Below are 22,233 nucleotides of genomic sequence, written 5' to 3'. Positions count from 1 at the left end.
TCCCCTGGACCCACCATCCCAGTGGTGGTCCTGTCCATGCCCCACCCCACCCTCACCCCTCATTGGGCAGCAGTTGTGATTTCCACATCTTTAATGAAACTCTCTTCATGTACCTTTTTCCCCTTATTTCCTCAGTCTAATTAAATATTGATGTTCAGTGTGGGTAACATGGAAAATTATTCTGCTCATTTGCTTGAGTGGATTTCAGGTAATTTCCCAAGATGTGGTGTTTCTTCATTTTTGTCTTAACCTTGATATTACTGTCGTTTAAAACATCTCTGAAAAGTCCACAACGTGGCCACTGGTCTACCCACTGTGCTTTGCCACATCAGCATTGCTCTTAAGACACTCAGACCAAAAAAGAAGCTACAAGAGGGATTCAGAAGGTTGGCAGCTAAACGGTGTTTGTGTATTTGTTTTGTTTTGTTACACAGGAGTTGTAGATCTTACGGCTCTGACAGTGAAAGTGACCGAAGTTACTCTCATCACCGGAGTCCCAGTGAAAGCAGCAGATACAGTTGAAAATGCCCCCCTTTTTTTGATAGAATTATATCTTATTTGTAAATATCTGGTAACTTAAAAGTTTAAAAAACTTAATGGCAGTCTGTTGTTCTATTTCAGTATTAGAGATGAATTTCAAAACCAGATACTTCTTAATTGTTACTTGTTCATTTATGTGTGTGCAGGATTTAAAATACAGATATGTCTCCTAAAAATATTTTTATGCTACATTTTACAACTATGGAAGTGAATTTCATTTTCTTAAATCAAGAAACCATGATATTTTAATATTATTTGCAATATCATTTTAGATAGACTATCTCTCTCCATCTTGTGTATTCTTTTGAATACAGGTTCTTTTTGCCCATTTTTCAGGTTTTATTGTAGCATATATGCTGCCAAACATAGGTCTGTGAGGGAGAACTGTTAAAGGTGACCAAATATTTATCTACCAATTACACAGTCTTATACATATGTGCTCTTAAACCACCCAGAATTGATCCTGATGGTAGCCAGGAGTATAAGGTAGTGGCTTTGGGGGTTTCTTAATTCATTCTTTCCTTCTTTGTTGTCTCAGAGGATCAGGAAAGTGGTCATCGTACAGTCCACTGTCTTTATTACTTCAGGCCAGCAGGTGAAGTTAAGAAGAATAAATCAGCCTTAACTATAGATACCTGCACTGTCTCTAAGGCCCTAGCGTTTACTGTACAAAACAATTCTATTCCAGTTCATGCTTTGGTGCTTGGTACCTTTCGGTGCCTCTTTAAGCATTGTTTTTCTGTATGTTACAATCTCATGAGAGAGAGCTGTATTCACTTTGAATACCTGGAGCGATTTTTCTCAAGCCACAGGTGTGGGTTGGGGGATCTCCCGGATCAGGCAGGATTGGCATTGGGAGCTATGTGGCCACAAAACTGACATATGTGCCTCTGGAAGAGTGGGCTGAAGAATAGACTTCAAAAGTAACACCAAAATCTAACTGCCACCAGCCTGGACACTTGGCAGGGCTTTTAAGTCATTCAAGTAAGAGACCACAGCAGCAGCCGAGCGGTTCTGAGCACCGGCGTTTCTCCTGTTTCTGCTGGGACTCACACTGACTCAGTGAAGCCAGGACCGCAGGCAGGGAAAGAGAAGTGTATGGTACCGCATACATGGTGCATTTTCAGTGTTTGGTGGTTCCTCCAAAAACGATTTGACCTGTAAGAACTGGTGTGGTTTTTTGTGTTTTTTTTTAATCTATTGGAGTTTTTTCCCCAAGTGTACTTAATCACCTTAGTGCCAGTTTAATCCAGTTATGCAGAAGAAATTCGTATTGGATGTTTGATGTAGAACTCTGTGCCAGCCTACCCCAGGCCCTGCCTGGTGTAGTTGGGAAATGGGAAAGAGCCCTCGCGGAGGAATCTGACAACTCTTGATGGATAGAAGGATGACCTTGGATATATTCAAACCGTTACCCATAAAAGGTTCATAAACAGGGTTACGTGGTCAGTTGTTTGCCAAGTTGATAGATGAGAGCACATTAAAAATGGCCTGAGTCAAACAAACGTACTCGCTGGTGAACACAAAACAATGTGTGATTCATGTGAAGGGTTTTCAAAAGTTGCCTGCAGTGGCGATTATTGCTTTAATAATAGTGGAAAAAAACTGCATTCAGAACCCAAACAAAACCTGCCAAATCTAATTAGGTTAAAAAAAGTTACCCTTGGGCAGTGTGTTGGTTTTAGTTTTCTACTGCTTTGTAAATAATTACCCCAAACCTAGCAGCTTAAAACAACACCCATTTCTTAGCTCACAGCTCTGTAGCTTGTGAAGCTGGCGCGGTACGGCTGGGCTCTCTGCTCAGGGTCTCCTAAGGCTGAAATCACGGTCAGCAGGGCAGCGTTCCTTTATGGAGGCTCCGGGGAAGAAACCACTTCCAAGTTCATTCAGGCGGTCGGCAGTGTTCCGATCCTGCCGAGGGCCTGTGTCTCAGCTCCTTAAGGCTGCTCGAATCCCTTCTTGTGTACTCCCCTCCATCTTCAAACCAGCCATGACCCGTCCCGTCCTCCTTCTCATGCTTTAGATCTCTCTGCCTCTTCCTCTGTTTTAAGGCTCATGTGATTTAGATCAAGACCACTGAGATAGTCTCCCTATTTTAAGGTCAGTTGTGCCATAGAACATAACATTATCACAGGAGAGATACCATAAGCCCAAGTTCCCTGGTTGGGGCATGGAATGGGGGGGACGGGGAGGGGACATTTTACAATTCTGCCTACCACAGGCCGGAACTGCCCACTGCACCGGTGGGTGGAATTTTATCCTAAAAAGGTGGGCCCTAGAAGCCTGGTTGGTTTTCCCATTGGAAAAGGACAGCCCTGGGCTGCAGCATTCAACTTGTGTGTTTACTGAATGAACTACAGAGACAGCTTTTCTTCCTAAGGGGATTGTTCTGTATTTTAAGTTATTTTTTAATAAAATTGAATTATGTTGTGTATTGTGCTTCTTAATAGAAAATGTATTATCGGACTGGTTTTGTAACGTCCTGTTTACTGCAAATGAAACATGACATAGCTGGTGTTTAAAAACTAGAAAATACTTTTGTACATATCGGCAATGTCTAATTTGTATACACTTAAATTCCCCTACAACTTGAAAAGGGGACCTTGTAGAGATTAAAATATATACTTAGTCTAAGCCTGAGTCTGTGTATATGTCAGCTTTCTTTACTCTTCAAATCATCTTTCTGACATGGAAGAGGAACCACATGGAAGAGGTCTCTGCTAACCCGGCCAGTGAAGGAACTCCTCTCCCTGGGGCTCGTTGTCATCGCCTAGCCGAGGGTTAGTGGTGGGGCCCGAGGTGACTGGCGCTCGAGAAAGCTTCAGGCAGAGATGGTCACCCACCCACAGAAGCACTGATAGTGCTTGGCCCCTGCCCACTCCAGCTCTCCCCCAGGCATGGCTATAGTCATGAGCTGTGACCTGTATACTGATGTCCTGGTTGAGGGACTGTGTCCCATTCTGTCCATGCATTGCTGCCCAGGGACAGCCCATTCACCTGCCAACCCACGTATAGCCCCCACACGTCCCTCCTAACAGTGGTTCACCAGGCAGGCACAGGGCACTCACTCCTGAAGGAAACCGTCATGGTGATATTTTTAGCATCCACAGGAGAATTTGCCTGGCAAGTACAATTAACTTTTTTCTCCTCAGAACTCAAAGGAATTTGTATTTGCTCGGTGAATACAACATAACCTCCTACAGTAAGACTTGCAGAGATTTAGTTTTCAAAACTTAGCAATCAGTAGAATGCCCCCCCGCACCACCACCACCACCAAAGTCAGGCAGTTCCTAGAAGCAGTCCAATCAATGCATTGCTTTAAAAGTGAAGGGAAACTCAGGTCTGTTTGCTGTGGGGAAATCCCCAAGCAAGCTTCCTTCCAGGTCTTGTGTTTTTGTGAGCTCCAGAATCTTGATTCACCTCTGACAGATAAGTTCCATCAGCTGGCAGTACTGGGGGGAAACTGCCAAGGGCTTTGGTCTTGAATTGTTCTGAATTAGCAGGGCATTGACTAGGAGGTAAGAAGTCACGGAAAATGCCCCTCAAGCGACTGACAGCACTGGCAGGACATCACTGGAAGGCACAAGAGACTCCCTCGGTTTAGAGTGACAGACCCTGAATGTTAGTCTGAGGGACCAGGTGAAAGACGGGGATGCCAGGCCTCTCACGATGGAAGAGCCTGAGCTCAAGTGGCAGGTTTTCAGAAGAGGGCACAACCCCGCTGGTGCCCATAGGGGAGAGCCTGAAGTCCCAGGAGGGACTCGAGATGGAAGGGGCTGGGAAAAGCGCCGCAGGACTCTGCTCGGCAGGGAGAGCACTCGGATGCTGTAAAGGTGGCAGGGAGAGGAGCTGGGTGCCCTGAAGGACAGTACCTGCTCACCTCAGGACACACTGGGCAGCTCGTCTGCCTGCTGAGGGCGAGGCAAGGAGACAGAAGGCTGTCACGGTCTAACCGTCTGTTTTCTTCAAAAGCTTCAGTAGGAAGAGGCAGTGTGCCCCTGCCCCTGCCTCTTCTCCCTGTGAATCAGAAAGCGTGGGGGGGGGGAGGCGGGGCGCTGTGCCAAGGTGGGGGCTAAGCTCTTCTGCCCCAGACCCACCATGCACCATGGACAGCCCATCAAGCTCCCGCTCCAGACTGAGCCAAGTTTCATAGCCAGCAGGACCCAGGGTGGCCTGGGGAGCATTGCGTCTCTTCAACCAGTCTCGAGTCCTGAGGACATCGGGGTAAAAAAGGAGTGACCCAAGGCCTTAGGACAGACACTCGCATCCTGCATCTGGAGGCCTGACCCTGGGCCTCTGCTCATCTGTTCTCCGAGGCTAATGGTCCTTGGACTGCTCATCTCAGTTCATAAGCCCCGAAAGAGGGTGCATACGACTGGTGCAACCAAACAGGAGAACCAGGGGTGCCCATCCCTTCTCAGACCAGACCAGCGCCGAGTCAGCCTCCCAGGCAACCCACAGGGGACAGGAGGTTGGGCTGGCACTTCGGCCCCGGATCACGCAGGGCCTCCTGCAACTCATGTGCCACTACGCCAGATTCCCAGAGAGAGAATCCCACTGGCCTTCATGCCTCTGCCCCAATTTGAAGAAATAACCTCTGTGAGCAATTAGTTGTGTCCTTAAGGGCTTGGGGCCAGAAACAGAATGCCTGGGTTCAAGTTCTGCTCTGCCACTTCCTAAAGTTGGGTAACTTGGGATACATTTCTTGGCCTTTATAATTCTCATCTGAAGAGCCGGGATACTGAGGCCTCCCTCCAAGAACTGGTGAGGATTAAATGCTTCGAACCAGCACATATCAACGTAGTTAAGGGCCGCTGGCCCCCCCAGGGGTTCATGTGGAGGGCTGGGCTCAATCACAAATGAGAGCCCGGGGGTCCCTTGAACCAACAGAGTGGGAGAGGATCCCGGACAAGGAGGCCTCGAATGCCAAGGCCATGACGTTTGTGCTTCAGGAGGGAACCAGGCAACCTGCTGGTTTGAATTAGGCCCCAACCCCCCAGCAGCTGTAGCCTATTAATGCTGAGCTCAGCAGAACAGGAGCAACACTTCCTCCCCACAGCCCCACACCCAGAGATCTATGCTGCTGTCCGCCCTGCAGGGCCATGGGTCAGCACCTGGGGGGGAGCGTGAATTTCCCTGCCACCCCATCCACCCCATGCTGTATCGTCACCTTCTGTTTTCTGGCACTGGCCATTGTGCTCTCTCCTTTCCCCATCTCAGCTACAGCATCTGCACAGCTCCATGCCCCCCAGGAAGGCTGAGCCCTGCACTGCCCCCACCCCCTCACCCTTGGCCTGTGCTGGTCTTTCCAGGTTCAGTAGGGGTGAGTCTGGGTTCCCCAACCAAGCCTGGGGACTGCTTGTTTGAGTCTGTTCCTCCTCCCTGACATGGGAGAGAAACTTGGGGCTAGATGCTTAGGGAACTTGTCAGAAAGCCTGTGAGTTGTCTCCTAGAGGCAGGGGCATGGCTGCTGACCTTCCAGCACTCAGCCCCAAGTGTCTGCAGGACCTGGCCTTCACAAACTCCTGGTTCCCCACTGGGACATGCCATTCTGGCCTAAGATTCCCCCTCCAGCCTTGGTCACGCCTGCCGTGACCAAGCATGAGGTGAAAGCCCCATAGCATGGCTCTCGCCAAGGCCCAGAGAGCAATTCTCCCGCTCTCCATCAGGCCAGGCACTCACACCTGACAAGAATCTCGACTCCACTACATCAAATGACCCTAGTTCCCTACAGATGTTAAACTGCCCCCTGCCTCCAGGCCCTTGGAGTGCTATTCTCTCTGCCTCAAGTGCCCTTCTGCTCTAGCTGATGGGCCTCAGCTCTGAGCAGCCCCATTTGAGCCCACCAGATTGAGCTCTTCAAACAGCCCCTTCCTGCCATAGCTTCTCACAGAGCTCAGGCCCTGCCTGGGGCTCCCCCAGCAGATGGGCTGTAGGCCAGATAAGTAAGACGGAGACAGCCCATACCCTCTTCTCACCCAACCTTCAGCCCCTCCTTTGGCTTGACTGCTGCAGTCAAGGCCAGTCTCAAAGGGACCAGCAGCCCTACCTGAGTCACACTGGCCACAGCCCCCCACCAAGCCTTGGCTGGGAAGTGGGTCCAGGAGGGTCCTCTCTGCCAGGCTCCTCCCAGCCTGTGGGGGAGGCCACTCTCTCCCAGCCTCCCCTTTCTCTGGCTCCTGACGCTGGTGCCTGGCCATGCGATTTGTCCTGCTCTGGGCCTTATCCAACCAAAGGGTACACAATCCCTCCCTTGCCACCCCCCAGGCTGGTGCAGGGATCCACTGAGTCAGATGAGGAAGTGGGTTGGGAGGAAGATAGAGGGCAGCCCTGAGGTGACTGGCTGGTGAGGCATGTGGGCCACTCTGGCCTGGCCTCAGCCCGAGACCTCTGGGAACTGAGCCAGCTGTCTACAAACCCACCATGGCCACAGACGTGCAGAATGTCTGCAGTGGCTGCCTCGGGGGGCCTGGCCCCACGTGTGCCCCTTTCCCTCTTCCCATCTCTTTTTCCACCAAGGTCTCTGCTCAGCCTCCATCTGGCTGTGTACATTCCTCCCCTTCCTCTGGCACGCTTTGATCACCCCCATCTTTGCCCCTGAGGTGTTTTCCCCTTGGCTCTAGGATGGCCTCACCATGAGGGCCTCCCCATCCTGGCCTCAGGGAAGGCCCTTGCGATCTTACAGGTCAGACCATCGGACTATAGGATGGTGCCTGCCTGGGATCTTGGCCTCTGCTCCATTCTCCCCCTGGCATCCAGACCAAGTCACTCTGAAAAGGCCCCAGAGTCCCTCCCTGCCCAGGCACAAGTAAGGTGGCATACCCAGGAGATAACCGCTACAGCTAGGCATGGCTGGTAAGTGCGAGTGCATGTGTGTGGGGAGGAGTGAGGTGTACTGTGTGGTACTCTTAGAACGGGGGCAATGGGAGAGTGACCCAATATGCGGTAGCAGTCAGTTTGGGGTGGGTGGGGTGGGGGTGGGGTTAAGGATGACACGGCCACATGAGACCCACAGAGGCCCCCTATCCATAGAGGTGGCCCAGCCACCACCTGGGTCCTGCCAGGCCCAGCACACTGTGGTCCCCCACTCTGCTGCCTGCTCAGCCTGGCAGTGTTCCTTTGTAGCCTCCTGCCAGCACAGCCAGCCCCCTGCCCCCACTGGTGTCCATGCCAGAGCAGCATTCCGCAGGCCTGGCTGCATCTTCCCAGCAGAGACTGAGTGGGGAGGCTCCGGAGCAGCCGTCAGGTCACACGGCTGGGGGCGCAGTGAGGCCTGGGCCTCTGGCCCCTGCTCCTCTTCTCCTGCTTTTGGTCGCAGACTTGATCATTGCAGCTGTGGTCTGGGTTCTTGTGTCTTCTGCCCTGGGCGGACCTGTGCAGCCAGAAAGGCCACCAGGTAGGTATGGGTCTACCAGGACTAAGTCCTGCAAGCATAGAGCAAAATGAGCCCTGGGCTGCCGTGGGGTACGGGTGAGGGGCCCTAGTTGGAGATCCCAGACTCACCCTAAGGTCAGAGCAGCCCAGGCCAGAGGGTGGGGGTGGTGAGAGCATCTAGGGTGCCGTCAGGTTCCTCAATGTGGGGTCACTCAGGGGAGCAGGTAGAGAAGCCTTTCTTGAAGCTGGTTGGAGCGCGGGTGCACCCAGCTTCTCCATCGCAGGGCCGCCTCCTTCTCCGACCCCGCCTCTGTCGCGCAGCTGGAGGGCACCGAGGTTAGACTCTGGGACGAACTTTCCGGCGGCAGAAAGGGGCTCGGTGCAGGAGAGTGAGGCCGGGGCCCATCCGCTTGGATGGGAGCAGCGGAGCCTGGCTGAGGGCCCCGGCGGCCCGAGGCAGAGCTGGCGGCTCCGGGACGCCGCACACCACACGTGTCCGCGCCCCCCGCCGGCACGTTGGGCGGCCTGGCCCTTTAAGCGTCCAGACGGCGGCCCCAGCTGACGCGCGGGCTCCAATCGGCGCCCCGCGCCCCCCGCCCGCCGCGCCCGAGGCTCCGGGGCCGCAGCTGCTCGGCTGCTGGACTCGCTGCGGNCGCGCCCGAGGCTCCGGGGCCGCAGCTGCTCGGCTGCTGGACTCGCTGCGGCCCAGCGCCTCCGCCAGCCCGGCCGCGCCCCCGGGGGCCATGGTCGCGGGGCCCTGCGCGGGGGCGGCCCCCAGCGCGGCGCTTCATGGAGCGGCCCCGGCCCGGCCGCCGGGGGCAGCGCGATCCCGCGGGGCCCTGTAAGCCCCCAGCGCCACGGCACCATGGTACGCAAGGCCCTGCCTGTCCCCCCGCTTATCCGCCCACCTGCCCGCTCTGCCCTTCCGAGCGCACGGCCCGCTGGCTCGGGGTGGAGGGGCTGGAGGGCTCTTCCCCCTCGCCGAGTCTCCCCGACCTCCTTATCCTCGATCCCCGCAGGCCTGGAATGCGGATCTCTGGCGCGGCCTTCGGCGGTGACGGGGTTAAATTCCTGGGGTGGGTGCCTGAGCGCGAGAGACTGAGGTCTCGCCGGGCACTGGCGGAGGGGGGCGCTTCCCTGAGTCCTAACGGCGCCGCCCTCGGACTGGGTGATGGGGGGGAGGGGGAGAGGTCGGATTCCCGCCTGGGCCTTGGGCCACGTGGGCGCTGGAGCCGCCCTGCCTAGGGATGCGGGGGCGCCCCGGCCAGGCCAAGCGGGGTGTGTGGGGGGACGCCCGCAGCTCCGGTCCAAACTCCTGTGTGACCTTGGGCCGGTCCCCCGCCCTCTCTGGTCCTGTTTCCTGGGGAAGGAGGGGGACATTAGAACAGAGACTAGCATAGACAACCTCTCCCCAAAAAGAGGAGCCTGAAAGTCATGAGCCTGTGCCCCTTGCCCAGACTGGGCCCATCCACTGCTGCCTGGCGATAGAAGGATTAGCGTGGGAGTGGAGGGTGCAGATGGATGCCCAGGTTTCATCCCCGGGCCTCCAGCGAGGCCCTGGGGCAGGGTACGGAGCCAATGGCTTGGTGGCCATGGTACAGAAGCTCTGACTCAGGTGAGCTGCCTGGGCAGGTGTCCCTGGCATCTGACCTCCCCGCAGCCTGCCTTGGAGGGAGGGTTTGAGGACATGAAACCCCCCTGGCAACAGGAGTGCCCGACCACTCCCCTGGTCCTGCATCTTGTTGAGGATGGCCTGGCCGGGACTTGGGGGTAGGGTGTATGGTTGCAGCTGGCACAGCCAGATGGGGAGGGGCATCTGCAGCTTCAGGGAACTGGCACATCTGGCTGGGGAAACGGGCACAGCTGGTGGGCCCTGTATGGAAGGTGCCAGCCTAGGGGACAGCTGTGCCCTGCTGAAGGGCTGCCAGTTATGGACTCAGGCTGCATCTGTGTGCCTTCTCAAAGTCCAGCCACGGTGCTAGGTCGTGAGGTGCTCAGCCCCTCAAGAGCCAAGGATGCTGGTTTAGGTGGGGGTACTGCCTCGTGAATGGAGTTGTTGGAGCAGCACTATCCCCCAGGCCAAGTCCCTGCTCCCCTGCTGAAGCCAGAGGGCCCTGGCCAGGCCTCGTCTGGCCCCTGGGACTGGACCTGCACATGGGAAGGTTGGGCACTACCCTTTTCCCATGGAAGGCAGGCACTGGAGGGCATTCTGGGAAGGGGCAGCGGGGTGGACTGCGACCTGGGGTGGGCTCCCCTCAACAGGCCTGGCTTTGACAAGCCCTTATGCAAGCCACTTCCTCTGCCACTATCTGGCGTTACTACGCAAGTTGTATCTTGACCCCTCACTGACCTGCAGGTGGCAGCATCTCTCGGGAGGTGGCTGGGGGGAGAGTCTGAGGAAGCACAGATTGTCCCCTGGGTGGGAGGGTCCCCAGATGCCTCTTTTTGCTTTATAAGTCATGAAAGGCCAAGAAATGAAGGTGTCCAGCCCAACAGGGAAGGGTGGCCTTAGCAGAGCTGGGAGGCCAGGAGCCCTGTTACTACTCACTATGGGATCCTCCCAGTCTGAGACTCAGTTTCCCCATCTGTTCAATAAGGGTTGGTCCCAGAAGAGGAATCAGACTGAGTCAGGGGAGGGAGAAAGGAATGGCTTGGCACCCTGTCCTGGTTAGATGAGCCAGGCCTTGACAGGCGAGCAGCCCTGAGACAGAGAGGACATGCGGTGGCTTTTTGGCTGGCGGAGGGAAGGTGGGTGGGGTTCGGAGGTGTGGTGGGAGAACTCGAGGAAGATGGTATCCATGGCCAGGGGCCTGGCTAAACTGGGATCTGAGAGAGCGTTGGGTGGGTGCTGCCCTGGGCTGCTAGGTGCAGAGGGTGGGGCCCAGGGCCGGTCTTGGAGCCGGTTGTCTCTGGTGGCTCCTTGAGGCCCAGGGCAGATTCTCATTCAGGTGACTGAGAAATTGAGAATACACACACACACACACACACACACACACACACACACACACGCTGCCCACCAGTGGAAGGACTGGCATGGGGGATGGGGTGGGCTGTGGATAGATGGCCTCCAGGGAGTTGCTTGAGGGAGGGGAGCTGATGTCTTGGTGGCAGCGGGGTAAGGTCTTCAAATGTAGGATGCTCTGACTCAGTTGGACAGGGTCTGAGGGCCAGAACCTGGAACCTGTGGGGTTGGTCCAGTCAGGCAGGTCTTGAGCATCCGCTGTGCGCTGAACCCATTCAAGGGACGGGGCAGCCTGCCTGTCTGTGCTGCCCACCTTTTGGGGAGACCGCTGTGCTGGAGCCAGGAAAAATTAAGCTGGTTCCTACTGTGGGCAATTCAAGGTGCTGAGTGTGGCCCAAGGACCTGATAATCTGACCCATCAGATTTCAAGGGCCTTCCTGAGGCTGCAGAGTCCCCAGATGGTGTGGCCTCCAAGATGCAGACTTCTCAGAGCCCCTGGGCCTGGACCATACTTGACCTGGGTCTGGTAGCTTAGAGGGAAAAGGTCTTGGGGGCCTCGTGTGTCCTCCCACCCCCCACAGAACCCCTGTGTGAGAGGGAGTTGCTGGCGGCCAGGCTTGCGATCATGTGCAGTGGCCTGGTCAAAGCTCTGGCCGAGTAATGAGGGGCTAGGTGGATCTCCAGCTTCCTCTAGCAGGGCGGCAGGACCAGGTGGGGAGAAGTCACACGTTTCTACCGCGGCAGCCCTCAGGCCCAGGCCTTAAGGTCCACTGCTAGTGAAGTGAGGGGTTCCCTTAAGTGCTGCCCCCAGGGCTGCAGTAGCAGAGGCTGGGTTATGCGTAAGCCAGACTTCTGTTTCCGGGGTTAGGCAGGCGTGGTTTTATTTGTGTGAGCGAGTGTCGGGAGAGAATCTGTGGGGCTCTGGAAATACTGAAGGAATGCCTATGTCCCTGCTCGGGTGACCACCTAGTCACGGTTTGCCCACGATAGCTCTGGTTTTAGCGCTGAAATTCCGCATCCCAGGAAACCCCTAGGTCCCTAACACACCTGGACAGTTAGTCACCCTCGTCCCTTTTCCTCTCTTCCCCTTCCCTTCCCCAAATGACTTCCTGTTTCACAGAGGAAGAGCTGGAGGCCCAGAAAGGTTAACTGATCTTGGGCCTCAGAAGGTCATGATTGGAGCTTGAATTCTGAGGGGCAAGCTGACTTGGGCTTGAACCCTAGTTCCCCCTCATCTTTGCTTGAGCGTTGGCTCCTTTTCTGTAATGTAGAACCAAGAATGATGAGTGGGCTGTCTCCGGGTGGGTGCTGCTGGGGCCCCGCTGGCCTTGACCTGACCTGTGTCCTGTGCCCCGCAGTTGCTGGTTGAGAAGACCACCGACTCACCGGCGGCCGAGTTCTCGCTGGTGGAGGACGTGGCGCTGCACTTCGCCTGCTTGATGGGCCGTCTGAACGAGCAGCGCCTCTTCCAGCCTGACCTCTGCGACGTGGACCTGGTGCTGGTGCCCCAGCGCAGCGTCTTCCCGGCTCACAAGGGCGTGCTGGCCGCCTACAGCCAGTTCTTTCACTCGCTCTTCACCCAGAACAAGCAGCTGCAGCGCGTGGAGCTGTCCCTGGAGGCGCTGGCACCCGGCGGCCTGCAGCAGATCCTTAACTTCATCTACACGTCCAAGCTGCTGGTCAACGCGGCCAACGTCCACGAGGTGCTCAGTGCCGCCTCGCTGCTACAGATGGCTGACATCGCCGCGTCCTGCCAGGAGCTGCTGGACGCCCGCTCCCTCGGCCCCCCGGGCCCCGCTGGCGCTGTGGCCCTGGCCCAGCCGGCTGCCAGCTGCACACCACCGGCTGCACCCCCCTACTACTGCGACATCAAGCAGGAGGCCGACGCCCCAGGCCTGCCCAAGATCTACGCCCGCGAGGGCCCTGACCCCTACTCCGTGCGTGTTGAGGACGGGGCAGGGACCACAGGTGGCACGGCACCTGCCGCCCTTGGGCCGGCTCAGCCCTTCTTCAAGGAGGAGAAGGAGGGTGTCGTCGAGGAGGCAGGCGGGCACCCGGCTGGCCTGTGCAAGCTAGAGGGTGGGGAGGACTTGGAGGAGGAGCTTGGGGGTTCTGGCACCTACAGCCGCCGGGAGCAGTCCCAGATCATCGTGGAGGTGAACCTCAACAACCAGACACTGCACGTGTCCACGGGGCCCGAGGGGAAGCCGGGTGCTGCCGCGGGCCCGGCCACCATGGTGCTGGGCCGGGAAGACGGGCTGCAAAGGCACACGGAGGACGAGGAGGAGGAGGAGGAGGAGGAAGAAGAGGAAGGGGAGGAGGAGGAGGGTGGTGGCAGTGGAGGGGAGGAGGAGGAGGAGGAGGAGGAAGAGGAAGGCGGCAGTCAGGCAGAGGAAGAGGAGGAGGAGGAGGAGGAGGAGGAGGAGGAAGAAGAGGAAGGGGAGGAGGAGGAGGGTGGTGGCAGTGGAGGGGAGGAGGAGGAGGAGGAGGAGGAAGGGCACAGCGAGCAGGAGGAGGAGGAGGAGGAAGAAGAGGAAGGACACAGCGAGCAGGATCAAGAGAGCTCAGAGGAGGAGGAGGAGGAAGAGGAGGAGGAGGGGGAGGCAGGGGGCAGGCAGGGGCCAGCAGGACGTCGGGGCAGCCGGGCCGAGCCCCCTCCCCACAGCCGCATGGCCACGCGGTCCCGGCGCCGGGCCCTCCCCGAGCCTGAGGAGACCGGACAGCGCGGTGGGAAGCGGTCAAAGCCGCCCCCAGGAGTGGCCCCGGCCTCAGCACCGGCCCGAGGCCCACAGGCCACTGACGGGTTGGGGGCCAAGGTGAAGCTGGAGGAGAAGCAGCACCACCCGTGCCAGAAGTGCCCGCGCGTGTTCAACAACCGCTGGTACCTGGAGAAACACATGAATGTGACCCACAGCCGCATGCAGATCTGTGACCAGTGTGGCAAGCGCTTCCTGCTGGAGAGTGAGCTGCTGTTGCACCGGCAGACAGACTGTGAACGCAACATCCAGGTGGGCCTCCGAGTGGCTGCATGGTGTGGGTGGGCAGGACAGGGCAGAGGGCCAGCTGGGGCCACACAGCCAGCCAGGCTGCGACAGGCCAGAACGGGGCCCTGGGCACCCAGGGTCCTGCTGCTGGCATTGTCCAGACAGCCTGGGGAGACCAGACTTAGCCCCCTGAACAGTGGGACCAGCCCCCTGACCAGGGTGAGCCAAGAGGGTAGGGCCCAGGTTGGTGAGAACATGAAGGAGAGCTTCATGGAGGAGGCGGATAGCACTGAGCTTTGACACGTGGACAGATGTGCAGATAGGATTGAGACCAACAGTAACCTTGGCCAGAGGGGCAAAGGAGTATGAACCTGGGAGCAAGAGAGGAGAGAGTTGACTGAGCACATGAGAGCGGGGGACAACCAGCTCTGAGGAGAGAGGAGTCAGTGTTGTAGCAAATCCTGAGGGCTGTCAGAAGGCCAGCAGGGTCACCGTGTGCAGTTTCACGGATCACGCAGTGCACAGAAGCACAGATGAAGAGAGGAGGGGTTTGCCCAGAGGGGTGCGCCACTTGCCACGTGCCACCAAGACCGAGTAGAGCAAGGGGCAGCTGGGCAGGAGGAAGTCCTTGCTTTCAGCTCTTTGGAGATGCCAGCTGGCCTGGGCTTGGGGTAGAGGGATTGGAGCAAAAATTTGGGAAGAGCAGGGGCTGCTGGGACCAAGCAGGGAGCCGCGCTGGCTGCCAGGCCTCGGGCCAGCCTGACTCTGTGCCAGCGTGGCCTCTCAGGGCATGGGCAGCACAGGGCCAGCCAGGCTGGCTTGAACTTTCCGGCAGGGGTGGGGGGGCAGCAGGTAGGCGGATGCTAATTGTCTGAGCTAATTGCTAATTGCAGTGCCCTGTGGAGAAAGTGTTACCTGGGGGTAGTTACCTGGTCTCCTGCTCCACCTTTGTGTATTTGTTCCCACTTGCCTGCCTGCTGGGCTGCCCTTTGATTCTCTACCTGCCACACACCAGAGCCTCCCTCCTGATGGGGAAGACACTTGTGCCCCTTCTGACCTGGGCAACCTGACCCAATTTCTGCCTGAGCCCTGGCCTTGTCCCCAGGCCTCTGGGGGTGTCCTGCAGAGATGGGCAGGACGAGAGCCCAGGAGAAAAGGAGGAAGGGAGCGTGGCCCCAAGGTTCCCACCACCCTGCCTTACCTGGTGGGACCTGGTACCTCTTGACTGCCCTCTTCCCCCCAGCCAGCCCTTTGGGACCGATCTCTTTGGGGCTCTCCATGGTGTCAGGGTGTGAGTCCCAGCAGGGGGAGGCAGCAGAGATAATGCTCCAACTCTGTCCTGACCTGTTATCTGAGAGGGGCTTGTTCACACCCACTGTGCACTGTGGCCCTTCAGCCAGTTGTGAGTCTCCCCTCTATAGACAGACGCCTTGTTCAAATGAGCACAGAGGAGAGGCTTCCTGGAAGAGGTGACCCCTTGCCCTAGTTAAGTTCAAGGACAAAGGAGGGTCCAGGCTATAGCCGAGGGTGGTGGGTGGATAAGTGTTTAGGGAGGTACCATCTCCAACTCATCAGATCCGGCTGGTCCCTGGTCACCAAAGGCTCTTTCCAGCACAATTCAGGTGAGGAAACTGAGGCCCAGAGAGGGGAAGGGACTGGTCCTTTGTCACATGGTCCTGACTCCGTACCCAGGGCCTAAAGTCCTCTCACCCTGTAGTGTGTGACATGCGGCAAAGCTTTTAAGAAGCTCTGGTCCCTCCACGAGCATAACAAGATTGTGCACGGCTACGCAGAGAAGAAGTTCTCGTGTGAGATCTGCGAGAAGAAGTTCTACACCATGGCCCACGTGCGCAAGCACATGGTTGGTAAGTCTAGGCCAGTGAGGGATGGAGCCTGAGGACAGAGCTGGGCCGGCTGCTGGGTGTGCTGGGAAGGACTTCACACCCAAGGGCAATGTGAAGGGATGAGAAAAGCCCCTCTTAGTGGGGAGGCCTGGGGAGGCTGGTTGCAGTGGCAGATGTGGCCTGAACAGGCTCTGGGGTCAGGGCTGCCATGTTCAGTTGGGCAGGTTGCACACTGCACAAGGGCTCCTGTCAGGTGGGGACCAGAATCCAGCTGGCACAGGTTGTATCTCAGTTTGAGGTCAGCTGTGCCATCGGGCCCTCACAGGGCTTCAGGCTTCTCTGAATGCAACCCTTCCCCCCCAGGGTCACACCTCAACATAGTAAAGTGGCCCCACAAGTGTGTGTTGGGCCACACCTCTTCCTTGGGCGTGGCTGGGAGGCTGGTGTCTCTGCAGCCCTCGCTTCCTTGCCTGCTCAGGGACTGGGGCTCAAGGGACAGGTGGCTAACAGGGGCCTTACCGCCTTTCTCCACCAGACAGTGCTGGGGGCCTCCAGCGTGAACTGACTGGGATCTGGGACCCCAGGGTCTGGATCTCAGCCAGGAGATACTGGGTAACCCAGGATTGGTGGCCCTTTCCTGGGCTCAGGTTCCCTAGCCCTGCGTTCTGAGGGGGCTCCCCCTGTCTCCAGTTGCTTCCTCCCAGCTCTTCCACCTCACCTGTCCACAGGTTCTGGGGGAACTGGAGCTAAATGTTGCAAGTGTCATCCCCTGTAAAGCCCCAGCCACCACGGAGGTGCAGTGCCACCGCTAGCATCCTTTGTAGAAGAGGATGCTGGGCCCACAGAGGCTGTGCAGGGAGCCGGTGGCTGGGCCAGGATTTGAGCCGAGGCCAGTCCCATTGGGATACTTCCATTTTCCCCCAAAGCTTTGGGGGTGAGGTGGCCTTGGCTATTTCCTTTGGCCAAAGGCTAGAGAAGGACCTCCACACTTGTCTGAGCAGACTTCAGAGCCCACAGGGAAGGGGGCGTGCCTGGGAGACAGCCCCAAGTCCTGGGACAGAGGCTGTGAGGCAGGCCCCAGGGCAGGTGGGGTCCCCCAGAGCTGTGACGGCCATGGTGCCCGCCTCATAGCCCACACCAAGGACATGCCCTTCACCTGCGAGACCTGCGGGAAGTCCTTCAAACGCAGCATGTCTCTCAAGGTGCACTCGCTGCAGCACTCCGGGGAGAAGCCGTTCCGATGCGAGGTGAGTTCCCTTCTCCCCCTGCCCCAGGGGCCACCCAGGATGGGGCAGGATCAGGGGCAGCAGCTGTTTAAAAACCAGGGGTGGGGGAAGTGGGGTACAGGGCTCTGGTATCTGTGGCCCTGGCCTCCCACTCTATCCTCCTCTGTTTGCCCACCGGCCTGCCCCCCACCACCCTACTCTGCCACCCCACCCCTAACCCAACCTGCACACATTCAGGGTGGGAAGCCTCCCTGGGCTGGAACCATGGTGCAGGCTTTCTGGAAAGGTGGACAGAGGAGCATCTCGGGCAGAGAGATGAGAAATGGAGCTGCAGATGGTGACAAGGGGGCCGTCCTAGAGAGAAAGTTTGGGGGAGCCCTTGGTTTTAAGCATGAGGCCTCCCTCCACTCTGTCACCTTCCCCCACTTCCTGGCCCCCATTCCTGCCTGGGCCCTGCATGCCCATGGCCTCCTCACCTCTGCCCACCCCAGGAGCCCCTCCAGGTGTGTGTCCTCCCTGCAATCACGGTCTTGGGTAAGCGCTTCCCTCCCTGAAGGCTGCTCCCCCCCACTTAGAACTGCAACGAGCGCTTCCAGTACAAGTACCAACTGCGGTCACACATGAGCATCCACATTGGCCATAAGCAGTTCATGTGCCAGTGGTGTGGCAAGGACTTCAACATGAAGCAGTACTTTGATGAGCACATGAAGACCCACACAGGTACGGCTGCCCCGAGGTGGGGCTCCAAACCAGGCCTGGGACCCCTTCTCAGCCCTGCTCAGGATGCCTGGGATGGCTGCACCCCTTCTCTATGAGGCCCCGGCCGTCTTCCCTGCCTCCCAAGGTCCCTGAGGCTGGTACAAAGTGGCCCAGGATGGGCAGGATCCCAGGATGTCAGGGCTGAGCCCCACTGTGGTTCCATGGGCGCAGGGAGGCTGGCCTTGGGCTAGGGTGTGGCAAACCCCCAGTGACACCCTGCTGCCCACCGCCAACCCCCAGGGGAGAAGCCGTACATCTGTGAGATCTGCGGGAAGAGCTTCACCAGCCGGCCCAACATGAAGCGGCACCGGCGCACGCACACGGGCGAGAAGCCGTACCCCTGTGACGTCTGCGGCCAGCGCTTCCGCTTCTCCAACATGCTCAAAGCCCACAAGGAGAAATGCTTCCGCGTCAGCCACCCTCTGGCCGGCGACGGCGCTCCCTCCGCCCCAGGCCTGCCCCCTGCCCAGCCTCAGGCGCCCGCACTGCCACTGCTGGCGGGGCTGCCCCAGACCATGCCGCCCCCGCCCCACCTGCCGCCCCCGCCCCCGCTCTTCCCCACCACTGCCAACAGCGGCGGGAGGATGACCGCCAACAACTAACCCCCAACTGCACACGCAGGACCTGGAGCCCAGGGGCCACCCAGGAGCGATCCCACTGCCCTCCCCTCCTTGTGAGAGGGCAGCAACACTGGCCTGGCACCGCTGCCCCCGCATCCAGAGATGTCTGGACACGCTCTGCTTCAGACCCCTGCCCCTGGTGGGGGTGCAGGCTGGCTGCGCCCCCGAGCTGGTGGAGGACACCTCACTCCCAAGTGCCCCCCTTTCAGTGACTCCTTGAAGCCTTTACTTTTTTTTTTTTTTTTTGGAAGTGAAGGAAAAAAGAAAGAGGAAACTATTGGCAGCACCCTCCTCCAGGTGAGGAGGGTGCTGGAGGCAGCAGGTACAGTGGAAGAAGGGCCTGCATAGCAGGTGTGACTGGTCACTCTGCTGAGGCTTGAGCAGGAGGGGTTGTCCAGGCCGAGCCTGGGTCAGTTCAGCGGCTCATCTGCACCTCCCCTGTGCTCCCTAACTTGCCCCCTCATCCTGGAAGGTGTGGGGAGAAGTTGAGATGCCAGCCCCCTTTGGAGGAGCTGTGGACCCAGTCCGAGGGCTGTGGACACCGAGGCAGGGGCTTGAGACCAGATGCCCATGAGCGTGTAGGACGGGGAGTGGCAAGGTGTGAAGACTGCGGACCCAGCTCTGCACCGTGTGGAGTGGGGCAGGCAGGGGCTGGACCCCAGGCATTTGCTTTCCCCACCCATAGCCCTGCCAACATTCACAGAGATCCCCAACCCACACCAGGCTGCACTGAGGTCCCCGGGCCTCGTGCTGTGGGCAGGCCCCGGGTGGGCAGACGGAAGGGCTCCTGCACCACCGGCTCCCGGGGGCTACAGTCAAGGAGCCCCTGCAGATGGGTGGACCCCAGGAGCAGTGCCCTAAGGAGGAGGCTTGGGCAAATGTTTTAAGGTTTCAAGGTGCTATCAGTGGGGCAGGGGGCAGGGCTGCCCCTCACCAGCTGCCCTGGCCATGTCTCCCATGCTAGAGGAGACGTGTGTGTCTGTGTCCGTCTCTGCTCCCGGAAGGCAGTGCCAGCCTCTTCCTCCCCGAGGCCCCGCCACAGCCTGCCCCTGGCTGGTGTCCAGCATCCTTTCCTCTCCTGGGCCTCTGCACTGGCAGTGGGGTGCCTGCATGTTCAGGCCCTGGGGCCCAGGGCAGGGTCCTGGGGGAGCCCCAGCCTGTGCCCAGTGCTTGCCCCCATGAGGCCAGCACAGCATTAATAGGACACCCTTTTTTGTTGTCATTTAACATCTTGATTCCTACCTTTAAAATGGTGAGGAAGGTTCCATAAGCTACATGTTTCCTAGGTAAGCTCTTTCCTGTTGTGTTTATACAGTTTTGTTTGTTATACTCTTTGCACCTTAAACCCCCGTGACTGCCCCCCAATACCACCACCTCCCCAGCATGGCTGGAGTGGGAAGAGGCCTGAGCCCGAGGGGGACAATGGGGGGACTGGGCCCCATCAGCCCAAGGGCTGAGGGGTTCAGAACTCCTCTGACCCCCTTGTAGGCCCATGGCACTGGGGCAGGGGGCTGGGCACATTTTAATCATCAATAAACGAAGCACTTTATTCTGTACAGATGTGGGCAGGCCCAAGGAGCCCAAGTGATTTGAGGGTCTATAACCCAAGCCACACTGCCTGATCTCTCTCTGGGCATAGGGGGCAGTTCCCCGGCCCAGTTGAGTTTGGGGCTGCAGTAGGACCCAGAGCTCACAGAGGCACCCTCAGGTGCCCTTGCTGTCTGTCCTCTGGGGAGAGAAGGTGGGCCCCTCCCTGAGAGGAAGGCTTTCTGTGGCTCCCCACCCCAAGGCTGGTCCTCCCAGGCCCCTGCTTTGCTAGAGCTCTTTTCCTCTCCCGCATTCCTTATTTCTGGGCTTCCATGATGTCCTCAGGGTCCCCCGCTCCCCCCTGCTATTTCTAACCTCTGGTCCCAGTGCCTGGCAGCTCTTCATAGCTGGCTCATATTTTCCCCCAAAAAGTTGATCTCCCCCAATGGTCTCTAGGTCGTGACTCCAATGGGTTCCTCAAACCCCTGCTATTGACACCAGGGTCTCCGATAGGGGCTGGTGGCCTTGTCACCTGCTAGCCCCACTGAAGCCTTAGTAAGCCTGGGGGCCCTGGCCAGGCTGGGCCCCTGGTCTATCAGGCCAGACAAGCAGAGGCTGGAGAGGAGTGTGAGGGAGCTGATCAGAAAGCCCTGTCCTGGGACTTGGGTTTCCTGTTCTTTGGCACCTCCCCTCTGAGAGCAGGAGAGGGGTCCTGACAGTAGGCTGGGCTCTGGTCAAGACGGTCTGGTAGCTGTAGTTGGGCACAGCCAAGCGCTTTCCTGGGAGGCCCCATCCCAGTGGGGACAGGAGCCCTGTGTCCCTGGTGCTAAACGCTCTCTTCCCCTTGGGCCACTGTGGGTGGGAGCTCCTTTCCAGCCAGACCATGAGGGTCTGAAGCAATAATGGAACCTCAGCAGTGCCAGTATAGATGGGGTTCTTGTTTTACCAGCTTTTCCATTTCCTTTTTATTTTAAAGACAAATTAACAAGCACCTGGATATTGGAGTGAGGGGACTGGGGCATCACACCCATTTCCCAGGGCTGGCGGTAGTGGCGGGGCGGGGGCTTAGGATCATCAACTCCTGCTGGAGTTCAGCTATAGGGGGGTCCCTCTGTCTCGCTGGCCAGACCTCAGGTCCGGAACCTGGGCCAGCTCTCCTTGGGCTCCCTGGTCTAGGGCCAGCTGCGGGGAAGGGGCCAGAGATGAGGTGGGCCTCAAGCCCCGTGACCACAGTTCTGGAAGTCAGGGCTGGGCTCAGAGCCTGAGGCTCCGACACGAGCATGCTGCCACAGTGCCCCGCACAGTGATGGCAGAACGGCCGTGCCCAGGCCTGTGGACCCCTGATGTCTGGTCCTACGTGCCCACCCCACAGCTGCAGAGTGTGTGGGGGACAGCAGGCGGCGGAGCGAGAGGAGTGAGGGGAATAAAGTCAGTACAACTGCTCCTTGGCCCTGCCTCTTCTTTTCTTCCGGGCTGCCTTGATTGGCTGGTAAGACTTGGACCAGAACAAGGAACCCGGCAGCCTGGCTGCAGACCACATGGACACGGTGCCCTGGGGCATCTGTGGACCGCCCCCTCCCCCCTTAAGGATGGGCTGGGCTTCGGGGAACACCCAGAGTCATGAGCTGAGGCAGGCACAGATACACCCCCAAACTGGTGCTGGGGTCCTGGGTGGAGTGCAGAGGGGCTACTGAGGCTGAAGCCCCAAAGGCAGTGTCACAGGCGGCCAGGGCCCCTGCAGCTGTGGTTTTCTGTGAGCACCAGGCGTATTGCCACAGGAGCCGCTCCCTGTAGTTCAAGTGCCCAGCACTGGGGGTGCTGCAGCGGCAGGATGGGCTCATCTCTCCCTTGGCAGGTAGGGCAAGTCTGAAGGAGCCAGGTATCAGAGATGCCGACACGGGTGCCTGGGAGGACAGCAGCTCAGGTGGAAGACAGGTAGTGGCCTCTGAGGAAGACGCAGGTGGCTCTCACAGGGAACACAGAGCACTGGCTCTGCGCCAAGTGGAACTCTAGGCCGGGGGGCTACGTGGTGAATGAGGTCCCTGTGTTTGTGGCACTTAGTTCTGGATATAGGGGGAGGGGTCTGACGAGGAGGGGGACAGGAGGCTGGTGGTGGATTCATCAACCAGCCAGAGTGCAGGCGCAGGTTCCCAGGATTGGACATTGCCTTTCCACACGGCCCCACTTTCCTTGACTGAGAGGCACAGGGGCTCACTCAGGGCACCCTAAGAAAAAGGCTGGCTGACAGACCCAGGGGCCTGCCTGCTCCCTCCTGGTGGGGATTTTGCTTCTCCCGTGTCTGCTCTCTTCACTCTTGCTATCCATGTGCTTGTTGACACCTCTCTAAACATCCTTTTCCTGCAGCCCCACCCCCGCCTCCCTCATTCTCAAAGTCCA

At 58.2% G+C, this 22,233-nt stretch overlaps 2 protein-coding genes and 1 long non-coding RNA gene across 11 annotated transcripts in view; 2 read left to right on the top strand and 1 right to left on the bottom strand.

Annotated features, from left to right (window-relative positions):
• Positions 1 to 3,174, top strand: part of NKTR (natural killer cell triggering receptor) — a 55,623-nt gene extending 52,449 nt beyond the window's left edge. For all 9 annotated transcript variants that reach the window (XM_019633526.1, XM_019633518.1, XM_019633541.1 and 6 more), the window contains one exon: positions 435 to 3,174. In XM_019633526.1, the coding sequence (XP_019489071.1) occupies positions 435 to 522 (88 nt within the window). In that variant the 3' untranslated portion in view covers positions 523 to 3,174. The remainder of the gene's footprint in view (positions 1 to 434) is intronic.
• On the bottom strand, positions 2,945 to 8,566 carry LOC109377297 (uncharacterized). The gene is made up of 2 exons (XR_002122851.1): positions 8,044 to 8,566; positions 2,945 to 7,964 (listed from the first exon to the last, which is right to left on the bottom strand). It is a non-coding gene; the product is annotated as an uncharacterized LOC109377297 (long non-coding RNA).
• An 11-nt stretch (positions 8,567 to 8,577) lies between these two features.
• ZBTB47 (zinc finger and BTB domain containing 47) lies at positions 8,578 to 21,279 on the top strand. Its single transcript, XM_019633615.1, has 7 exons — positions 8,578 to 8,782; positions 12,235 to 13,242; positions 13,333 to 13,884; positions 15,578 to 15,725; positions 16,836 to 16,951; positions 17,506 to 17,650; positions 17,930 to 21,279. The coding sequence occupies exons 1-7, from the start codon at positions 8,780 to 8,782 to the stop codon at positions 18,289 to 18,291; spliced, it is 2,334 nt and encodes a 777-aa protein (XP_019489160.1). The 5' UTR covers positions 8,578 to 8,779; the 3' UTR covers positions 18,292 to 21,279.
• The last annotated feature ends 954 nt before the right edge of the window (positions 21,280 to 22,233 follow it).

Source organism: Hipposideros armiger, unplaced genomic scaffold, assembly GCF_001890085.2.
Source record: "Hipposideros armiger isolate ML-2016 unplaced genomic scaffold, ASM189008v1 scaffold_18, whole genome shotgun sequence".
In the NCBI taxonomy this organism is placed as follows: domain Eukaryota; kingdom Metazoa; phylum Chordata; class Mammalia; order Chiroptera; family Hipposideridae; genus Hipposideros; species Hipposideros armiger.
Note: the sequence above shows the minus strand (reverse complement) of the source record. Positions and strands in the feature narration are given on the sequence as shown.